Below are 22,552 nucleotides of genomic sequence, written 5' to 3' on the forward strand. Positions count from 1 at the left end.
CACTTTATTATGTTTCCTAACTGACTCCCCACCCAACACCGGGAGGTCAAAACTCAAAATCTGCTTCAGTGTTGATCCACTGACCTCAATATGCAGGTTTTGGGTAGACTTGGACATTTGTAACAGAATCTAACAACTGCTTATAATGTGAAACAAATTGAATGGATTATTTGTAGCTCAAGTTTTCATCGAGCCTGGTTTGGGTGGAGGATAAATTAAATGCCCGTCAGACAGCACTATGGGAAGTTGCATTAGATCAAGACTCACGCCGTGGCCAGACTGTCTGGGTCTGACAGCTGAATCCTTGTTCACAGATCTTCAAGCTATGTAGATGGACTTAGTAAATGTTTGTACACCTGTTCATAGGCTTTCTAATGTCTATAAGCGGCTTGCAGTTCTTTCAAACACACTCCGACGCACGCTGTATGCCTCCTTCAACTAAAATTTAATCGAAACGTGTGAGCGACACAAACAGAACACAGGAATACACACACACTTTAACAGTAACAAAGTGTCAGGTTTCATTCCAGAAATTCGGCTCCCAGTTTAAAAATAGTGGGGCACATTTAACCTCTACCCTGCAGAGCATGCCCAAGTGACAAGTGTCTCGTAAGGCCCCAGCAGAATCAGGATCAGGATCAGTGAGTATACAGTATAGTATGTGGGTTTAACATGTCTGCATCTAACCATAGTCACTGATGATGATGAGACAGAATGGAATAATTAAAAAAAAGGATTGAAATACTTAAAATAAACAGCACCAAGACACTTATATGAAACATTCAGCGTGTTTTTTTTATTCATGACCTATCACTGAACAGTGGCAGATTTACTCAGTTATACAGTAGGTTGAAAAGAATGCACAAATTTCATCTGAAGGCAAGACATGAGAGTAAAGATACCAATTCCTTAAACAGATGAGCAATGAAAATGCTCATAAAGCTGCCAGTATGTTGATATGATGGGGTCAATTTAGCATTCTAGCTCACAGTTGACCTTGTGGGTTTACAGTACTAACAGTCACAGTCACACAGCGTGTAGCACTTGGTGACTTGACTGACCAAAACATCAAAGTAAGGCACAGGTGAGAGAGCAGAGACAAAGAAGTAATTATCGTGGTAGACCGTAGATCTAACGTCTGGGCAGTACAGTGACCAACACTTCAATAATATGGAATGAACCAAGATTTTTTTCAAATGTGCAAGGAGGGTGACCGAAAACGCCACATCGCTCCACCTCTGCAAAACCAGACAGCTACAACGTTGTTGGAATAAACTGCTGCGACCGATCTGATATAAAACGCTGAATCAAACCAAGAGATGATGCATCAATCTGACGAATGTATACTGAGGGCATGAAAAGAAAACAGAGCCTGTTCTGATGGGGCTCGATGGTGCCACAAAGAGGTGTCGCTGGATTGTTCTGATTTAAATACTTAGCTATACAACCATGAATCTACTTCTTACACCTGATGAAAACACAACAGGAAGACATTAATGATGTACAGTATGATACAAAAAAAAAAACATAATGGAAATGTGGATTCTTTGTGAGAAATTTCAAGCAGGACAGATACTGCTGGTAGTGTTTTTTAGGGCAAAATAACCCGATTGACAAAATGTCATTTCTGACTAGCTTAGTAAATCAATCCAAAATTCTTATTAATACATAATTCTTATGTTCAACTCTCTAAAAAGTTAGGCACAGAGACAGAGCTAGAAGTTTGAATCTGTACAAATCATCCCCCTCATTGCAGAAGACCCAGAGCACAACCACAGCTGACTGTACTGAAATTAGTTCTACTGTGTTTGCAGTCAGATGCCATGTTTGACAAAACACGATTCAATGAGGCTCAATCCCAAAGCACCATAGCTGAGCTGAAGTGGACTGTGGATACAGCGCTACAAGCTACAAGCAGAGACGACGTTAAAGCTCTTCCTCCAGAACGTCAGCACAAACTCAAAGTAAACTCAAGGTCCCTCCAAAAATACTGTGCCATGTACACAGAATGAAATCTTTCACAAGGCTCGACAGATGTTAGTTTTGACTTTCATTCTTTGTTTGAATTAGTAGTAATTTACATAAAGCTGCTTCTGTAATTTTGTTCAAAGGCTTCATAAGCAGCACTGCAGTGTACATGGCTATGTTAACGAGGGAAAGATTATGTTTGGACTTGAGTTTATGCGCAAAAAAACAGCATACTGATTAACCAACACAGACCTTGGTCTTCCATAGTACACTGAAATCATATCACACATTATCACACACATACACTGCGCTCATAAAAAATATGATACTTGATATAAAAAGTATTTTTCAGATTGCTCAGTTAAGCCAAGTGACCCAGAAGATAGGTCAGCTCAGCCAAAACCTTAGCCTCAACATTTCTCTTTCGTTGTTGTCCAGCACGTAGGCCAGTTAAAACTGCTGTAATGACTGTTATTATGAGCAATTATGAATTTGGCGATCTAGTTCCCATACACACCAGTGACGATTAAACGACAAGCCCTTGAGACAAAACTCAAATACCTCCTTGACAACATGACAACTTCTATTTGGTAGCAAAAGTGAACTTAATATGCAGTATCATACAAAAAAAGAAAAACATCAAAATGTACCTCCGCAAAAGCTTATAAAATATAATACGAATAAAATAATATAATAATATTCCTTGGTCCGTAAAAACTATGTTACTCTTACAACAAATTTTTCCCTTGTACTCAACAGATAAATCAACAAGCTTTTCAGTAAAAACATGACAGAGAGCGTAGTGAGAATAGCTTCCAAATCCAAAAGCAAAAAAAAAAAAAAGACCAAAAAACCCCAAAATGGTTCTTGTACAAATCAGGTTGTTGTGGGAGTTAGAGCGCAGATTCATCTTCTTTTAGGTGAAGGTCTTGGATATTAAGGTCCTTTGCGGTGGATTTTTGACGTGTCCACAACAAACCAGGAGATGGAGCTAAAGAGGGGTTTCCTCTAACCTTGTCATTTGCTTCCATCTCTCTTTAGCATTCACAGTTGCTCTCTGGATGAAGAGTTTTCGAGTCAGTGTGCAATTCTTAACAGGTCCATGAGCCTCTTTAGAAAGTACAAGCACACATTTTCTCACTCAGTCATTCAAGGCACGCATACATACGTAACAAACGCACACAGAATAAGTATTACTATGACAGCACCGACATGGTCAACGCCCCTGACGCCATGCCTGAGTCACTACTGCTGTAAGCCCCATGGCCGTCCCCGAGCCCGCCCAACAAGGATGATGGTGAGGACGAAGATGCGGGTGATGAAGAGGAGGTGCTGTGTGATCGCAGAATGGCCCCCGCAGCACTGCAGTGGGGTCGGGGCCCTGGTTCCGGGGTGTAGGTGAAGGTGAGGGCGGTGGAGTAGATGATTCCATCATTGCGGACCAGCGTGACAGGGACCTGAACCGGCTGCCTCACCCAGCGCCAGCCCTCCCTGAAGGCCGAAATGTCCGGCACCACACACAGGACGCTCTCTCCACATCTAAGAAGGCAGACGAGTCAGACAAGGTTTGAGTGCTCGAGCCACGACGCGCTAATGTGCCCACACTGATACAAACTCCCACCTGTACATGGTGTCGGCCTCCACATCTCCGAACCACACTCTGAGGTTAGGGGTGAAGTTCTGTCCTGTCAGCTCCAACATTGCCACATCTCCTCCGCCGTTTAACTTGACACAGGCATACCAAAAAAGGTTGTATGTCTTTAAAAGGTCCCTACAAGCTGAGTAAAAACTTTAAGGGGAAGTAGCTGGTAACCAGAATGGCACTCGTGTTTGCTGATAAAATGCATTACAAGCGTATTTTTGACAGAAAGGGCTGTGTGCGTACCTGCAGACTTTCCACCACAGGGACAGGTGTGACCGGTGTGGGAACGGGGCCCATACCCTCATAAAAGGTGTACTCTGCCTTGTCAGTGCTAATGATAGTCCAGGAAGCTCCATCGTTAATAATCTCCTTGTTAGTCTCTTTGGAGCACTGTGTAGCCTGGGTGGGAAAAAAAAAAACCAACACAGAAGTAAATTTCACTTCCAACGTCTGAGTCTAACAAGGAGAAAAACACACCTGTGCAAGCTACCATAGTGTCAAGTAAGAGTTTTCCAATGATGGGGACAAATACTTGACTTTCTTGCCTTGCCCTGGACTGCTCATTAAAACAGATGGTTAGACCTCTTGTGGGTACTAATTTCACAACACATACCTGCTGGTAGGCAATGCTCTCAGCAGACAGGTTAATATTGTGTTGTCTACAGGCAAAAACAGCATCACTATCTCAGCTCACGGTAACACTTTTTGAAAAAAGCCACTGATAGAAACATCACAGAGGGAACATACTACTAGCTTATATATTCTTACTTTTTCAACATCATTTTCACCCAACAAAATAAGCTAAAATGAGCGAGCCACATTTCTGATCATAAAATTGGCCTTTTTTTTGACGTGCTGGACTTTATACATAATCTTCTGAACAGAGTTGGGAAGTGAGAGTAGCTCTTTATGTCTGCTACAGGTCAAAAATGTCAATTCATTTTCGCTATAAAATATTGGGTGGCTCATAGTTTGAGCACTTACTCTGGCTGGGATGGCATGAAGCCCTCCCAAAAGATAAACAACTGTGTCAGAAATTGTCTGAATAATAGCTTGAAGGTACAAGCTTGTGTAGTTAAAAACGTTCCACAAAATCATCCAATCACTGAGCTGAAGAATGTGTTTACTTAAACCACTAACAGCAGGTGGAAGCTTAAGATTACACTGTTGAGAATACTGATAATACATGCAGAAGCTTAATAATACAACCTGCAGCTTAAACCAATTTGATGTTTGAATGCTGTGTACACTTTGAATGAATTTGGCAACTGTGGTGCCTATGGTGCCCTGTGTGTTGTTGCCAACTGCAACGACAAGGCAAATTGAATTACTACAGCTCTGATTTGCGTCTCCACCAGGCTTCTTATCCATAGCAACAGCAGTCGAGTTTCACGGGTATTTTATGTAGAGCCTTCTATTGTGCAAATCTGACGGACAGAACTTGATTATCAAAAATAAACTGATGGACAATATGAAACTATTTGAAGGAGTTCCATGTTTAAATGTTAAGTTACACCGTTACTGTGTGTTTTTGTTAATGCAAAAAAATGGAACCAAGATTTTACAAGAAAGAAGATTTAAAAAGCTGAAAATCCCTCCAAAAAACTACTTCCTTGTGTGTGTGTGTGTGTGTACGTACCTGGAACTGGATGATCCTCTCCTGTGAGAGACAGAGATACATTCTGTCCGTATCTTTCAGGTAGAAGGCACACTTGTGAAGCTGGGACACTGGGTCATCTGCATCCATTAATGCAGTCTGTTTGTCCACTTTGCGAATGACCTGAGGAATTGAGGCAAACACACCCATCATAAATACACAGACATAAATAATGCACATATGTGCAAATTAAAGCAAACACATTTGCACAGATCCAAACGCCCCTTCGTTTACATTCAAATACACCAGTGGTATGACGGCTCCCTTCCTCACAAACAACAGACAACTGGTATATGAACTGACACGGACAGATGCATACCAGTCTGGGCAGGGCCATGCCAGTAACAGAACAGACCAGTTTGACCGTCTGGCCATAGTGAATATAGCCATCACGCACAGCAAACTCCTCTCCTTCAGACTCCTCGTCATCCACTAAAAAAAAATGACACAGACCACAACAGTCATTAAAACTCCGTCTCTGCTTTTATGCAGTTTATGTGTTTTTGCTTTTATGCAGGTCAGGTGTTTAAAATCAATAGAAATGGCAACCAAGGACAAGACAGGATCGAATAAAATGTAAAAAAAAACAGAAAAAGAACCGATAAAGAGAATTTGTGACTTACAGAGATGGATGTAAAAGGCACCCCATTGTTGGGAGCTAGCAAGAAAGTTTCCCCCTTCCACATGTAGATATCTGGTACTAACTGTCTGGGAACGCAGGCGGTTAAACAACGCCACCTTAGTTCCTGAAGCTATACACACTGGGGAGAGAAGAAAAACAGTAAGACACAAAGAGGATCTTTAAATGAACTAGTGTATGTGTTTGTGTGTGTGGCACATCCTTCAACTCACAATCCGCATTTTTCAAGGACTGTTTCTTCTTGGAGGGCTTGGAGATGACCTTGATCCTCTTGCTGAGGAAGACTCCTATGTTTGCGCTGTTGCCGTACAACATCTTCACTGACAGCATGAAGTGTTTCCTTTTATCTGAGTCGCTGATGTACAGCGTCTTAGCTGTGCAGAAGTGCTAAAGCATGGAAGAGGATTCATGTTAGGGGGTTTTGTGTGCGTCTTTGTTCGTCTCCCTTTCACTGTTTTCTTCATCAGTGGATTTGGTGCAATAGGAAAACATGAGCAAGAACATCAGCTGCAGCACGGACACAGTTAACGGGGTTTTGCAGCAGCAAACAGAGGATATGGTCAAACTGCAAAACAAGCAACTGTACATTTCATGCTGTGGTTACTTTGCATGGTTTATCAGTAGTAAGGCAGAGCAAAAAGTACCTTGTCGTGTGTGCAGTACTGTGATATTATAAAATGCCTACCCACCTTCCCCTCCAGATTGAGCTGCTGCATCTCCTGCTCACTGTTGCCTATCCCAATGAAAGCACATGGCTGGGCCTCCTGCTCTGTACAACCCTCCTTCTCCATTTTCTCTAACTTCTTCTTCCAGCCACTGCCCATTAGATACACACATGGTGGAGGGCAGAAAAACCTAATCCACATAAACAGAGGTCAAAAAACATGGCAGAGTTCCAATGCATCTGTTTTTAACTATACATTTCTCCATGAAACACACACATTCAGTGTATACAGCTTTCCACAGTCCCACACAAACCTTTTTTCATTGCCATATGACTTTTGTGCAACTTTTGCATGTAGTATGAGCACTGTTTGATCATCTCTCCCCTTCAAGTAGTTCCTCATAGCCTCCCTGAAACAGGGGGAAACGTGTTAAAACAGCCCAGCACAATTTGTTCCAAAATCAACTTAAATCGAGTCCTTTTCATTTAGCGTGCAGCACCAATTTAAACGTTTCCCTCTACCTTGTCAAACGCTGAGGCTGCGGTCCCTCACCAAACTTCCTGCAAAACAAAAACATCAGGGTGCTAAGTGTTTACACGTGGTTTCGGTGGTGTGGTGATGGAGCAGAGACAGACCAAAGAAAACACTAAGGTGAAAAAACTAATAGACAAGTGCACAATGTCAGTGACATCTGTAATGCAGAGGTAATGTAATGTGCTGTAATAACTCTCAGATCAACGTGTAAGATCACAGATTCATACTTGGTAAATGGTTTGCCTCTGATTCTTGGCTGTTTTTACACTTAAAACACAATAATGTAATAATGTAGTTTATCATTACACTGGTACAGTAACACTATGAACTCAGTCTCTTTTTGATGTGGAAAAACTTAAACCAATAGATGTATGCTGAGAACGATGCTTCACTAAAGTAGCCACACTGTGCTGTAACTATAGCAACTGGTATCACATTAATGTACAGATATGAGTGACTTTAGTTTGGAGACATTACATTGATGCTGTAAACAACTTGTTGAAACAGAGAATAAATGGGCACAGGAGAGAAAGTTAAGGGAAACTGCAAAACTGCTGAGTCACAAAAACTTTCTGCAATAGTCTGAAACAGAGTCAATATTGTAGGACATCTCAACAAATGGCAGAGGAACCAGGCGACAGTCCGAAGAATAGTTTTGCACAACTGAGCCACAAAGTAGCTCTGTGTGGGGTAAGCTCAGGCGGACAGTACTGACACCAAAAACAACTCCACAAAAACACTACTGACTGGCAACGCTTCGTCACAGGAAAACAAAACTTTTTGTACAACATCATGCTTTAAATTTCAGCACTTACCCCGTAACAACGGGCGCCATCTTCCAAATAAACCCCCTGAAAAAAAGAAGAAGAAAAAACACAGTCCAACAATCGCGAGATCCCTCCCCCAGCCCCTTCACCGAGGCCGACAACAGAGGAGGCAGACTGGAGGGGGAGAGAGAGAGAGAGAGAGAGGGGAGGGGGGGGCGACGGACGGAGAAGAGGGGGAGGGAGTGGCGACGGACGGGGGGCAGACGCCAAAACAACAGGCGTGGGAAAGTTACAAAATCACGCGAGAACTGGAAAACTCTCACAATAGACATGAATGAAGACGGGGCGATTATATCGCGAGATGCGAATCGACTCTAACAACTTGGCTTTTTTTTTTTTTTTCACAAGGCACCATCGCTGTAACTCGATTCCCACGCCTTATTGAGCAATAAAACAAAGTACACCTCTCTGCGTTGAAGAGCTGTAAACACAGCCTGAAAGTGACTAAGTAATGCGAACTGTAACACTGGAAACATACAGTGTATTCATCTATATGTTCTTCACATGAGCTTTATAAAGAATAGTTGTTATTCTTACAGGAACATCAGAACTGTGTGTCCTCTACCTTAAAGACCTAAAGACTGATCAGAAAAAAAAATATTACAACATTTAAAATCACTCTCAAACTCAAACAGCAAAATCAAAATTTATTACATAAAATTATTTTCAAATGGCAAATATAAAAAATAAATGTATAAAAGTTAACAAAATTAATTCCATCAATTTAGACAGTAAGATGTGAACAATTATTCTAAAATCTCTTACAGCATTTGGATATTCTGCAAATTGATTTTACAAAATGTGTTAAGTAATAAGTATACTGACTAATGAAAAAGTAGAGGAGGCCACATTCATACAGTTTTGTAGGAATAGTGGCGACACAGTTTTATGGCGAAATAAGACAGCATCAAATTGAGATTTTCAGATCTCACAATTATACCAATGTACATCGAGAACAGAAACAGCAACTGAAAAATAGCAAACTTTTGGCAAGAGAAAGGCAAATAATAGCGCAGCGTTATACGTCACAAACCACTGGACACATGCCAAGCGAGTGAGCAGTGTCCAAAGGGGGGGGGCAGGGGATTGCAAATGGAAAACACTTGCACCTGAACAAACCTACAGACTCACAGTAATAAATGATGATTAAGCCTACACAGATTAACAGTTAACTAATGTTTAACCTTCATATTTTAAAACCTCTGTATACGATTTCCCCTTGTTTAAATATCACTTTCATCCTCCAATCTGTAGAGAAAGGTCACAATGCATTACTGTCTCCTTCTGCTCTGGAAGAGTCACTTTCACACTTCAGTTTTCAGAGCAATGTGACAGCACTTGAGATGGAAGCAGGGGTTCTCCCAAGAGGAAGTCAACAAGGGCTTGTTAAACCACATGCTGTAGTCTATGGTGCAAGACGATGATGTCTATCACACATAGTCAAACAGCAGAATAACAATGTTAGTCTGCTATTCTTGGACAAAATCTTCCTGAGTCAGTTAAGATATTTGGCAGGGGTCAGCTGCTTCATATCTAAAGGTCTTTGGAAGAAGTCTTTAAACATTTATGGTCCTATAAAGTAGTGCCTAAAGATTTTTAAAAAATGTTAAAACAAAAAAGAGGTGGCGCTTGAAAGTGGAGAGCCATATATGTTCAGAGACAGAGACAAAATAAATCAGCCTCCTCTTTCCTGCTCTGCAGGTTTTCAGATTTTAACTCCAGCAGTTCTGATGCAAACAATGCCCTCCGGTATTGTTGTCTGAACATCCCATCAGTTATGGTCTCCACTTCTAAATCTTCCAGAAGATCTTCTTCCTGTAGAGCACGTAGGAGATGAAGACCCAACAGGAAGTAGCCACGAGGTTCTGGGTGAGGTGCTCAGCGTGGGATTGACTGTTGGCCATGCGCCAGCGGAAGGGGAAGTACTCCTCAAATATTTCGTGGCCCACGTACACGAGGATAGAGTTCATACCTGGAATTATGAGTGAAGCAAAGGTCACAGTTATAGAGATGATCACACTCATAGTCCAGCTCTAAAAGAAGAATTTGAAATTGGTAAATCTTGTGTTTTTATCCTAACAGACAGATCATGGCAGACATTAGTTCAGTCTTGAGACTTGTAATAATAATGTATAATTACTAATATCTCCACAAATACCGGACCTCTGTATCCATATCAAACTTTATAAAAACTCCTGTAACTAGCTTGAGCTGTACTCGTTTAAAGTCAAAAACAACAACTGAATGGCAGGTATGTGACCATGCAATGGTCTTTGCTCACCAGGGTAGTAGAAAGGTGCTCCAGACCACCACTTCTTCACATCCACTGCATAGTAGACCAGCACTAGCAGCACATATGCAAAACAGGCCAGTGTTGTCACATAGGACAGAGACCTAGAGGTGACATACGCAGACACATGCAGCATTGTTAAAGACATATCCCTGTGTGTTTGGGCACCTTTCATTTGCTTGGAGAGTTTCCATTAATATATAAATATAAATATAAATATAAAAGACACAGCAAGTCCACGCCAGTAATTTGAAGCCCATTATTAACAGGGGCTTGTGCTGCCTGTGTCAATGATCGGATGCACTGGGATGGGTGACCAGCTTGGCCTTGAGCTTAAAGTTTAAGCTCATTACACTTTTGACTTGGACAGTATTTTTGTGAAATATCTATCTGATGAACATTTAGGACTTTAGAGGTAGCTGGTTAGGAAAGACAGCAAATGTGGTAAACATGGACAGTACTGGAAATTTGTTATTATACAATATGAGTGTGAAGTTGGACAGGGCTTCAAATAGTGTCTATTTAAATGATTAAAAAACCAAGTGAGGATAAGAATGCACCAAAAGTACAAAACATGCATGAAACAAAAGACCTAGTGAAAAGTCCCATGTTATGCAAATTTTTCATTGCTCAGTACTTGTTTTGGTGGTCCTACTTGATCAGGTTTACATGGTTTAATGTTAAAAAAACAACAACCATTATTTTACTTATACCAGACATGGTTGGTACAACTGTTTTCAGCCTCTGTCTTCACACTCTGTTTTAGCAGAAAAGAACAGTCTGCATGTTCTGCTTTTGCCTTCAACATCTTCATGTGAACAGGAGCTGGTGTTAGTGAGGAAACAATGATGGTGGACAGCGAGGTGAATTCAGGAGGTTTTCAGTGGGCGGGAACAGCCTGCTGAGGGGCTGGACACGGTCACGTGATCAACAGATCCCCTTATGACATTATAAGGGGGGACAAATCTGAACGGTGTATTTCCTCAAACATTTACTGAAAGAAAGAGCAGGAGAAGAAGAGGGAGGAAGGTCTTTTCTCAGAGTCTGATGGTCTCTAGACACACCAGGGACACATTTATGTTGAAAAGACATTAAAGAGCATTTTGCATAATATGGGAGCTTTAACATGAAGTTATCAGACAGGGTGGTACCAACAGTACTTTTAAACTGCCCATTCCTTGCAGCTACTTCCCCAAACAGATACCAAAAAGCAATGGTTTCATCTGAGAGTGCAGAAAAGCAAATCTCACCATAGGTTCTTGTTGACAGGAATGAAGCCCTGGTCCGTGGAACACTTGGTCAGGACTGCTGATATGACTCCCTGTGTGTTACAAGAGACTTTATTATTCACACAGCAAAAGGGTCATGAAATAAATGTGCAGAATAAAATTCACAAACCTATTTAAATAAAAAAATGACTCATTTAATATAGTTAGAAGTAACAATAAATTGATACGTGTGTGCACATACTGCAGAGGCATAAGATGTGATATAACAAGTTAATGTGCTTACCAGGAAGAGTCCCCATATAAGAAACCTTGACATAATACTTCTGTGGAGATCTCTGTAGTGTAAGATTATTTTTCCTGCCTGGGGACAATTAAAAAAATACATTTAAAACATGTATTGTCATCATCATCATCATTATTACTCATTTTAACATCTGAAATGTGAATAAAAGAAAGAGACAAGAAAGCTAAAGAACCAGATAAAAACACATTACAAACCTGTAATCCAAGAAAAGCCATGAGGATAGAGTTGATACTGCCGAGAACACCCTCTGGATCATACGCCATATGAGTTGCATAAATCACCTTCATTCAAACGGAAATAGAATTGGATTTTTGTAAATATACTTAAGCTCAGACACATTGTATCAGCTCTAATGTGAGCGTGGTTGTGGTTCGTAGGACTATATCTGAGAGAAACCTGATATGTAAATTCTAGCTTAACATCCATTGTTATAAAAAGACTAAATGCGACTACTGCTGGTATATTTGGGTTGTTTTGCTGGTCACTAACCCGTGACGAGGGATTCTGGTAGATGTGGTTTTCTCCAAGCAGCCAGCGGTCAATAGCACCAGCTGCACCACCAGTGCAGTTAGCATACAGGCCCATGTCCCCAATCCCACCTGGACCCAGATAGCCTCTGTTCAGGAGAGAGGGGTGAAGTCAGTGTTGTCAATCAGTGTAGGAAAAAGGGCATCAAAAGCAAGGCTAAGGTTTAAAAGCAAACATGAATGTAAAGATTTTAAGGGATTTAATTTATCCTGATTTAGATTTTGGCTCAGCTTATTTTCCCGCTTCTAAATGATTTTTTATCAATTAATTTATGATACATTACTATTAAAGCATAGTGTGATCAGACAGAGCTGCCACTGAGTTTCATACAAATGCAAAGGACCAAAGACACATAAATACTTTTCAGCAGTGGACAAAACCTTGTTGCTTGTTGCGCATTTTCTTTATTACAAGATTACAACAAGACACACAAACATGTGCTGTTTGACTCACGTTGGGCAGTCTGGTACAGGAAGTAGAAAAGTGAAGCAGAGCCAGGCGATTTCTAAGAGGAGCACACACAGCCAGGCCGGCCAGTACAGCAAGATGTCAAGGCCAGGGGACCAACAGGCATCCTGAAAAACATAAACACTCCTCAATCAAACACTATTGTTCTCCTTTAAAATGCATTTAGCACAAATGCATTCATGACGGACAGATAAACATGGAATAACATCAGAATTAATTCATGCTTTTATGTATCCGGAGTAGATATGGCAATTTCATTTTAGGCAACTCTTGTAGCAGTTCAACACCAGTTACAAAGAAGAAGTGTAAAATGGAGCTGATGGCTGACCGTCGTAAGGATGTCAAGATGACCTCTTGCCACCAACAGATCCAGGCAGGCCACAACTAGGTATGACCAGGACAGGCGCTGCAACACCCCAGGGATCCGCAGGTTGTCCCAGGATACTGTGGAATGGATGAGGGTGGAGCCATGAGCACACAACAGCCAGGAAGTCCAACAAGTCCACAGTGTGCACTAGTTTTAAAGATCATGGTCTATTCATCATTTCTAATGTCATAGTCAACATAAAAAAAAAGGTTTTTACACTCACATGGTCCTTGGCAGTAGTTTGGGTTGATGATGAAGACACCGATGATGAAGAGCTGCAGGCTCCTCCACACAACTTTCCCCAGCAGTGAGGTGCGAGTGGAGCCTGCGCGAAGCAGGGAGTTGACTGACAGAGCGATGGATGTCCCCATTATAAACACAAACCTGGTGGAGGGAGTACAAAGTGTGAAAAAATGAGACAAAAAGAGGAGAAACAGGAAACTGAAACAAGGTCCATTCAAATTATGAGCCTTGTTTTTACACAGGAACAAGGGAACAATATGGTTTTATTGGTTTATTCAATTTTCTTTTTAGTGATAAGTGATATTTTAGCATGGAGTCCATTTTCAAATCCAATTGCCATGAAGTTAAAGTTAAAAATCTTTATTGCCTGTTAAAACATTTCGGTTTATGGACAGAGTTAGCAAAAAACCCACAAAAAAAAACCCACTTAAAAATATATGACTCCAACACAAAAAAAACACAAACTGTAGCAACATATACAACAAAGTGGCAAAGACCATTTTGTCAGAGCAACAGAGGATGTAATATCAATATCAGATCATACAATCAAGATGCAATAAATAGAAAATGATTATAATACATTTATTTTATGTGCAATGTCCATAATGTAAATGAATCTGCAGTACGTGTTGGAGGTGTGTTGGAGTGGATATTTTTAAGTGCGTTTTTTATTTTTTTCTAACTCTGTCCGTAAACCGAAATTTTCTAAAAAGCAATTTTAACTTGCTTCATGGCAACTGGATTTGAAAATGGACTCTACGCTAAAATATCACTTAAAAGAAAATTGAATAAACCAATAGACCAAAAGAAAAAGCCTTATCGTTCCCTTGTTCCTGTGTAAAAACAAGGCTCGTAATTTGAATGGACCTTGTTATGCCAGAGGAACTCTGAAGAAGAAAATTTAAACTGAACTCACCAAGGGAAGACGAGGTCTGCAACAGTCAGGCCTGGAAGGAGACAAATGGGAAACACAGACTTCAATATCAACTATAATACCAAGGTCGATATCTGATCAATGTTAGACATGGTTAAAAAAAGCAGAACCAGTTAAGGCTCACCATTCCAGCTTGAGTGTCTAAAGAACCAGTATCGTCCCCCTCCATAGTTCACAAACACCATAATGACTAAGGAGATTCTGACAGAAAATGGAGAAAATGCATCAATGAGAAAACACCAAACAAAGCAAGCCAAGTTACACGGCTATGTTTGTTTCAAACGACGCATCAAAGTTCAGAGAAAACAGAAACATGTGATAAATGGTTTACTTTAGGAGGGAAAAAAAAAAAAACAGAAAAAATGCCGCAAATTCAAGGCAGCAGATCCATGTTAATATTATCAGTAAGGACTCATTAATGAGTGACTATTCCAGTGTCCGCAGCCAAAACGTCACACAGCAGAAGAATCACATGCTACAATATATAATGGCAGACCGGGCCGAGTCGTAACTCAGTTAATATCTTTATTGGGGCAAGCTGAGCTGCAGGGGTGAGGGAGGGTGAGCCTACCCCCTGAATGTGTCCAGAGATCGCAGCCTCTTGCTGGGGCTGGGTGGTGGAGGGAGGATGTTGTCAGTAACTGGTGCCACTGGCCTGCCAGGGGAGCCCAGCTCCTAAATGATGAGCATTAGAAATCAACACTGCTCAGTAGGAAGCGTACACACTTAAGCACACAGAGTTACATTTGGCAAATACTTTATAATACAAATCCTAAGAAATAAAAGGTATTTGGTTATATATTTGACTGTAGTTATTGTGCTGTCTTGACTAAATACTGCTGTACAGTTTGTGGTTGGAGGAACGCCTTCTGCACAAACACTCACCGAGTTGATGAGCCTCTCTGTCTCCATGGAGCCAGCAATTCGGAAGAGGATACCCTTTACAACATCAAGCCTGGACAAGAAGTAATCAATCTGATTAGGAGTAATTCTACAATACACACAAGCTCACATTTCACACTAGAAGCGCACACTCTCTGTGGCAAGAGCCACAGCACTGCTACAAACACCTCAACAAAACATGGAGATCGAATTCATTTAAAATATCATAAGTAAAGGTGGTCTTGTTTGTATATGTACACTAAACTGTGCGGCTTTTTGTTTTCGGTATCAAAATAATCACAACACTACTTTGGAATTTACTGAATAAATAGAAACCAAATATTAAAGTTACCCTAATATTGCTTTTCCAATTGCAGACACCAGAGCCAGTCCAGCAAAGATAAGAGAAGCGACCAGGATTGCTGCGTGGAGAGAGGCAGACATTATTTACATGTAGCATCTTCTTTGCATAGACCTATACCTATATATAGCATCAAACACTTGGCATATATAAAATTCATTTGTTTATTTTTGTCAATTCACAAAATGCAAAGTGAGCGAACAGACGAAAAATCTAAATCAAATCAGTATTTGGTGTGACCACCCTTTGCATTCAAAACGGCATCAGTTCTTCTACACTTGCACAAAGTCAGGCGTTTTGTAGGATCATAGATGTATGATTAACCAATTTTACCAAACAGGTGCTAATGATCAGTAATTTCAAATGTAGGTTGAAACACAGTCATTAAGTTCTGTGTAGGAGGCTGAAAACTGGGCGAGGAAACTCTGCTACCAAGGTGAGGTTGTGGAAGACAGTTTCATGTCACAGGTCATCGTGGCAAGACTGAGCACAGCAACAAGACACAAGGTAGTTATACTGCATCAGCAAAGTCTCTCCCAGGCAAAGGAGGAGGTTCCCTGCAAGTTTGGGGCTGCATTCTGCAAATGGAGTTGGGGATTTGGTCAGAGTTAATGTGTCCTTAATGCTGAGAAATACGGGCAGATACTTATCCATCATGCAACACCATCAGGGAGGCGTCCGATTGGCCCCAAATTTAATCTGCAGCAGGACAACGACCGAAAACATACAGCCAATGTCATTAGGAGCTATCATCAGTATAAAGAAGAACAAAGGGTCCTGGCCTGTGTGGCCCCCACAGAGCCCTGATCTCAACATCGTCTAGTCTGTCTGGGATCACATGAAGAGACAGAAGGATCTGAGGCAGCCGACATCCACAGAAGATCTGTGGTTAGTTCTCCGAGATGTTTGGAGCAACCTTCCTGCCCAGTTCCTTGAAAAACCATGAGCAAGTGTACCAAGAGGAATTGATGCTGTTTTGAAGACAAAGGGTGGTCACACATTGATTTGATTTGGATTTTTCTTCTGTTCGCTCACTTCGCATTTCGTAAATTGATAAAAAATAAACAATTAAATTGTATATGTTTGAAGGCATTCTTACTTTTTTGCACCATATTGTACGTCCATGACATACAAGCTTATGAATGCGACTCACGTATGTAGCTGTTAACAGGGTCTGCATCAGTCACTATGGAGCAGTTGACCACTGAGGAGTCATTCAGATTTTTCACCCACAGAGAGTAGTTCCCGTGCTCGCCAAAGTGGAATGGCACGCTGGAAAATAAAAATGAGATGCTAGCCAGGCAGCAAAACCAGCCAGAGTCTGTCTGTCTGTCTGTCTGTCTGTCTGTCTGTCTGTCTGTCTGTCTGTCTGTCTGTCTGTCTGCTCATAGTCATGACTATAATGACAATTTGTCATGTTTAATCAGTATTTGTGCTCCTCTACCTTTAACCTGTTTGAACTATGACAACCCTTTTGCACTCAGAGGAATTTGGGGATGTGGTTGCTTATCTGTTTGCCACTGAGAGCAGCCACATGGTTCCCATTAACAATATAGCATCATAACCATCATGACCAAAGTCAAAGGCAACTTCATCATTGAGCATCTGTATTTCAATCATCTCTCACCGCATCGATTTAACTGCAAAATTTTTCACTTCAGAGTTTCACATTGACTTTTTATTCTATATATGCAAATGCTTTTCACAATAACACACAATCCTTGATAAAAAAGTGTAAGAAATTCTGCTGGGTGTCAAGTATGTCTGTTTAAGTGTTACATTTTTTCAGTCTGCGCCTCTAGCCCTATGTGGGATTGGCTCCAGCCCCCCCATGACCCTTAAGGATAAGAAATATAGACAATGGATGAATGGATGGATGGATTTTACAGTCTGCTTTTTGTGAAAATGTCTTTCCCTTTTATGCTGGATGGTTGGGCAGTGAATATTATTTTTTAAGATGTGCTGCAGCATTTCAACTGTGAGGTGGATCTGTGAGGATCTGAAAATGTTTTATTCATCACTGCCTTCTGCCTTGTAAGACCATCTCTCTGAAGAATATCAAAAGTATTACATGTGTTTGTAAAACATATATTTAGGTCAGGCTGACAGATAAAGTGTAAGTGAGACTTTAAGAGTGGATTTCAAGCTGATATTCCCAAACATTATATACTGTATGTTTTATATAGTCCCTGTTCTAGTCTATGTGAAACATGTCTGTGCTCTTAAACTTACGTGCAGAGCTCCAGGTTGACAGGAGTGCTGTTGAGCTGTACAGTGATTTCATGCTGTGTGCTCACAACAAAGTCTACCGAACTGGGCTGGCCGGGACTGGGCCCTGCATGTACCACCCCCAGCTGCTGGTACAAACACTGGCACACATGCAAACAAGGGTCCTGATCAGATCATCGCCACCATCCTCATCTCAAACAACTCCTGCAGCCACAGAATCAACTGGAGGAGAATATTTGATGCGTGTGAGCTCACCTGGTAGCAGCGCTCTGACATCCAGGACACCACCAAGTCAGTGTCCAGCTCATTGTTGACTGTCAGAAATGCCGTATCCATCCTCAGGACTATGTGCTTCTGATGAGGGTGGCCAGCTGGATTAAGAGAGAGAGGGAAGATCAGTAGAAATCCATTCGCAAATCCATTAGCTGAACAGAAATAGAAAACATGCACAGTAAAATCCACAGTCCACAGTGCAGCTGACCACACCCAGATGTGAAGACACTGTTAACAGACGTTATGATCATTACTATTCTCATGATCAGAAACCCATAACACGATATACTGGATACTGCACTGATTAGAATCCATCTTTCCTGACTCCAAGATGACAAACACACTGCACAAGTCAGAGAAATCATACCGAGAAGGCTTTGCTCCTGATGCCTTAGCTGAGGCTACAGCTGTGCAGCTAGCTTTCAGTAACTTACCTCAAACCTGTGGTTCACTGTTATCGTTATGGACAGGAGACCTATTCCATACCAAAGTGTGTGGCAGCGGCATCGATAGCAGTGAAATAAGCTGCTCAGTCTAACAGCAGGCTAGAGGCAGTCAGCTAAGGCTGCTGGCTGGAAGAGGAGAGGAGAGCATGTGAGAGGGCTGAAGTTATGGCTGCACAGCTCTGCGGTCACATGCTGAATTAATCCGTAAACTACCAGCTCCGGGAGGGAGGTTCAAACTGCTGGAGCTCAGTCTTGTTGGACTGTCAGCTGTTTACTTCAACTGGTGCTGTTTGGCGATTAACCACAGTTAGCCCCGAGCTAACAGGTTTTATGACCACGAGACCAACATATCTATGGTGGCGAACTTTTAGTTTGTAGATGAAGGTCACTGTTGTTGTAACAAGGCGTTTTAAACGCATTAAGAGCTGAAGGGGATGTGAAACCGTGCTGGACATGTAGGTGGTTAGCTAAAGCTAGGCTAGCTATCCCTGTTTCCACTTGTCAACAGTCCTGAGTACTCACAGGTGGACACTTCAGCGGTCAGTGGCACCACGCAAACAGCTACAACCAAACCAATGGCAGCAAAGGAAAACCCATTATATTTCTCTGGTGGTATCATTTCTTTGTGCCCTTCCTTCAGCCCCACGACTGAAGATGCGTCTTTCGGGCTCTTCCTTACTTTCCTCTTTCCCATAGCAGACACCACTTCCGATCCTTCCTTGTTTTGACATTGTAGTGGGAGCGGTGAGGGACAAAGTACAAGGTTACCGCTACCCTCAACAGATCGATACGTAAGGGATCAATTCTATTAAATTTCTGTCTATCCACCTACTGTCTTCTAAGGGGGGCATTGAAGTCACCATGACGGGTTGATCTCGTGTGTGAGATAAAGTTCGCCCTCTTCAAATTGCTGTTGTAAATGGCCAGTTTATTTTGACTGAATCACTTAATCTGTAGCCTACAAAACACCTCAGAAAACGTGCATTAAAGCTTTTTCTTTATGGTGTTGTTAGGTGTCTTCACACTGTTGTTACGGTGTCGTTGGCCCCAGTCATGCTCTCATGTTACTTCACTGTCAAGTCACTTCGCATCCCTTTGGTTTGCCAAGGGGAAACGTCTGTATCTCTAAATGTATTTTCGTGGTCCAACAGACGTACCCTGTATGTCCGGAGAGATAAAAGGTCTGGCAGGTGCAAAAAACAACATTTAAATCCATTATTTCCGCAGGCTGCCTGGCCTCGTGGCTGTGGCCGAAGCAGTCTGTGGAAATGTTGGATTTACTCGTTTATTTTCCGCCCCGGAGAAATATTTCACTTTCCCAGAACAGACATGACAAAACACATTTGTTGGATCACATAAGATTCACCCCGCTGCTGGATAAAAGCTATAATGTGACACAATAATAATTTACGTCTGTGTTAAATGGTGTCTTTCTATGATAATTTTCAGACTAAAGAGTTTTTTACTCTGCTTACTGCTGCTTCCGTCTTTTATCAGATTGTTAAAACTGACGCATGCGCACACGCTGCGAAAGCAAGGACTCACAATCGATAACCGAGTGAATCTACGGCGCCTCCCGTCGGACTCCATCCACCACAATGGCAGATAAACAAAACCATCAGAAAAGGTAATATTCATGTTAGCCCGTTCATTGCGTTAACCCTCTAAGTTGAAACTTAATAGTAAACAAGAAGATGACTAAATAGCTACAATGAAGTAACAATGTAGTATGTTTTTAAAACCTTAGAGAAATGGCTAGCTAAGCTAGCAACGTTAGCAAATAGTTTCACCCTTTTTCTCTAATTTCCTCTGTCACTGCTTTGCTGTTTTGCAGTGTCAAAATAGCTGCTGGAGCCGTGGTCTGTGTTGAAAGTGAAATTAGAGGAGATGTCACCATTGGTAAGATATTTCACTCTTGTTCAGCTGCAATGAGCAACTGCTGACTTGTCAAAACTTGCATTTCTTTAACTCAAATCGGATCACACTGTCAGCTGATTTCACAGGTTTAAAGTAACCCAACGATATTGTAACCTTTTGAATTTTGTGTGTGTCCTCAGGTCCCAGGACAGTAGTCCACCCAAAAGCTCGTATCATTGCAGAGGCAGGACCCATCGTGATTGGAGAGGGAAATTTGATCGAGGAGCAAGCTCTGATCATTAATAGGTCATTTAATATCCACTGTACCTCAATCCATAACTTGTGCATCACTCTTACACATACAGGATGGGTAGTCTTTGCATAGGAGCTGTTCCTGTGTTGAAGTTATCCTTACCTGCATCATAATACTTACAGAGTTGCTCGCTCTACCCAACAGTTACCCAGAAAACATCACACCAGACTCTGAGGTGGAACCAAAGACCATGACCATTGGCATGAACAATGTTTTTGAAGTTGGATGTGGTATCCTTTTGATGTATAAGTCAAATGATCTCATATTGTAATATTTTTGTGAATGTTAATCAAACATCAAACATTTCCTTAGCTAACAACTAACAGTATCACAAGCTCTGAAAATTGGGGACAACAACGTGATTGAATCTAAAGGTGAGATGTTTGCATTTTTTTATTGACTTTAGGTTTGTTGATGTGTGAGAAACATAAAATCTGCAGAGAAGGAGGATGAAACGTCACAAGCAGATGAATGAAGCCACTCACCGAATCAAATATTGTCTGTCTTCTGTTTTGTAGCTGACGTTGGTAGGAATGTGATCCTCACCAGTGGCTGTATCATTGGAGCCTTCTGTCAGGTCAACACCTGTGAAGTCATACCTGAGAACACGGTCATTTACGGCTCTGGATGTATGAGGCGGGTTCAGACGGAGAGACCACAGGTATGGATGTGGATGATTGGAGTGTAATCGGGCACACTGGGTTTGTGAATAGCTTTGCGATTTCTAAACCAGAGCATGTCATTACATTTTGTACTCACGGGGGGAGAGACTCTGTCAGTTAGGTGTTAAATGAACTCTACGGGTGGTGATGATTTAGTAGATTGTATGGTAATTGTACAGGTTTAATGCTTGTGCACCCACCTTGTATATGGCGTCTGTGTAGACAGGCAATTTCCACGTAATAATTCTGAGCAGTTATGTTTTTGTGGACCTTGAGTTAGATTTAGCTTTTTTTGTCAAACTTTTTTAGATTCATTTCAGACAATATGTAGTGTGTAGTGTGTTTTGTCTCAATAAGCCTAGCGTAAACATGTCTATGAGCATGTCTGTGTATATTGTGCACTATGATAAAACCCTGATCACATAAGAGTTTGCACATTACCGGATCTGCATGCAAAGAACAACAGTGGGATTCTGGGTAACATTACCATAATAAACTGTACCATCATTTGTGTTACAGTATTGCAGCTTTTACTTTTGTTGGGTATTTCCTTACATACTATGCTCAACCTATTCAGGAAAACGCTATAAATGTTTGTATTTCAGGTCTACTGTAGTTTGGAGTTGTTTGAAGTTTGAAAGCATTGTGAAAAACAAGTCTTATGTCCTCGGCTTAACATGTTTGTTTTGTCATCTTTACAGCCCCAGACTCTTCAGCTCGACTTTCTGATGAAGATTTTGCCAAACTACCACCATTTGAAGAAAACTGTTAAAGCAGGCCACAATGCTAGCTAAAATTGGACCGTGTGCTTTTTAAGTTGAATTGTAAACGGAAGAAAAACTCGTATTTAAATAGATCTTGACAGAGGGAAGCATGAATGTATATAGTTATGTATGTATCTAGCTTCATCACTACTTTCTCTCAATTACTGCTAAATATTTTCTACTCTAACTGCAACAGCTGATTAAGCATTTTGTCTTTATCTTGCTGTGCTGTTGTACCGTTTTCTAAGATTAATTAAATAACCTCAAAAATGCTGGTGGTGTGCACCGTGCACTAATTTATGATCACTGTGGTTACCAGGAATTTCATCACTAGGTTATAAACAGTGCAGTAAGAATTAGATTTTCAGTGTACGTCCACATTTTGAAAATGGAGAGAGACACTAACAGTAAACGAAACATAAGTATTTTCTTTAATTCTCAGTTGTAATTTCTTAATATAAAATGGCAA

At 41.2% G+C, this 22,552-nt stretch overlaps 3 protein-coding genes across 4 annotated transcripts; 1 reads left to right on the top strand and 2 right to left on the bottom strand.

Moving 5' to 3' along the window:
* Nucleotides 1-789: 789 nt before the first annotated feature.
* Nucleotides 790-8,020, bottom strand: LOC139225691 (recombining binding protein suppressor of hairless-like). The gene is made up of 11 exons (XM_070856522.1): nt 7,922-8,020; nt 7,094-7,132; nt 6,886-6,981; nt 6,597-6,762; nt 6,120-6,294; nt 5,891-6,028; nt 5,587-5,699; nt 5,250-5,390; nt 3,854-4,009; nt 3,590-3,693; nt 790-3,507 (listed from the first exon to the last, which is right to left on the bottom strand). Exons 1-11 carry the CDS (start codon nt 7,939-7,941, stop codon nt 3,165-3,167), a joined length of 1,491 nt encoding a protein of 496 aa, XP_070712623.1. The 5' UTR covers nt 7,942-8,020; the 3' UTR covers nt 790-3,164.
* A 590-nt stretch (nt 8,021-8,610) lies between these two features.
* Nucleotides 8,611-19,193, bottom strand: hgsnat (heparan-alpha-glucosaminide N-acetyltransferase). 2 transcript variants are annotated; one of them, XM_070827565.1, is made up of 18 exons: nt 19,010-19,193; nt 18,024-18,139; nt 17,772-17,908; nt 16,693-16,811; nt 15,531-15,600; nt 15,182-15,251; nt 14,868-14,971; nt 14,421-14,497; nt 14,279-14,309; nt 13,343-13,503; nt 13,081-13,196; nt 12,738-12,859; nt 12,246-12,372; nt 11,951-12,037; nt 11,736-11,813; nt 11,474-11,544; nt 10,215-10,327; nt 8,611-9,905 (listed from the first exon to the last, which is right to left on the bottom strand). In XM_070827565.1, exons 1-18 carry the CDS (start codon nt 19,179-19,181, stop codon nt 9,724-9,726), a joined length of 1,953 nt encoding a protein of 650 aa, XP_070683666.1. In that variant the 5' UTR covers nt 19,182-19,193; the 3' UTR covers nt 8,611-9,723. The 2 variants fall into 2 exon arrangements, with proteins under 2 accessions (XP_070683666.1, XP_070683667.1); XM_070827566.1 differs by lacking the exon at nt 19,010-19,193 and adding an exon at nt 18,476-18,768.
* An 830-nt stretch (nt 19,194-20,023) lies between these two features.
* Nucleotides 20,024-22,478, top strand: LOC139198654 (dynactin subunit 6-like). The gene is made up of 7 exons (XM_070827567.1): nt 20,024-20,114; nt 20,322-20,386; nt 20,545-20,650; nt 20,802-20,887; nt 20,984-21,031; nt 21,176-21,318; nt 22,021-22,478. Exons 1-7 carry the CDS (start codon nt 20,086-20,088, stop codon nt 22,111-22,113), a joined length of 570 nt encoding a protein of 189 aa, XP_070683668.1. The 5' UTR covers nt 20,024-20,085; the 3' UTR covers nt 22,114-22,478.
* Nucleotides 22,479-22,552: the final 74 nt, after the last annotated feature.

The sequence above is a fragment of the Pempheris klunzingeri genome, chromosome 3 (genome assembly GCF_042242105.1).
Source record: "Pempheris klunzingeri isolate RE-2024b chromosome 3, fPemKlu1.hap1, whole genome shotgun sequence".
Classification (NCBI taxonomy): domain Eukaryota; kingdom Metazoa; phylum Chordata; class Actinopteri; order Acropomatiformes; family Pempheridae; genus Pempheris; species Pempheris klunzingeri.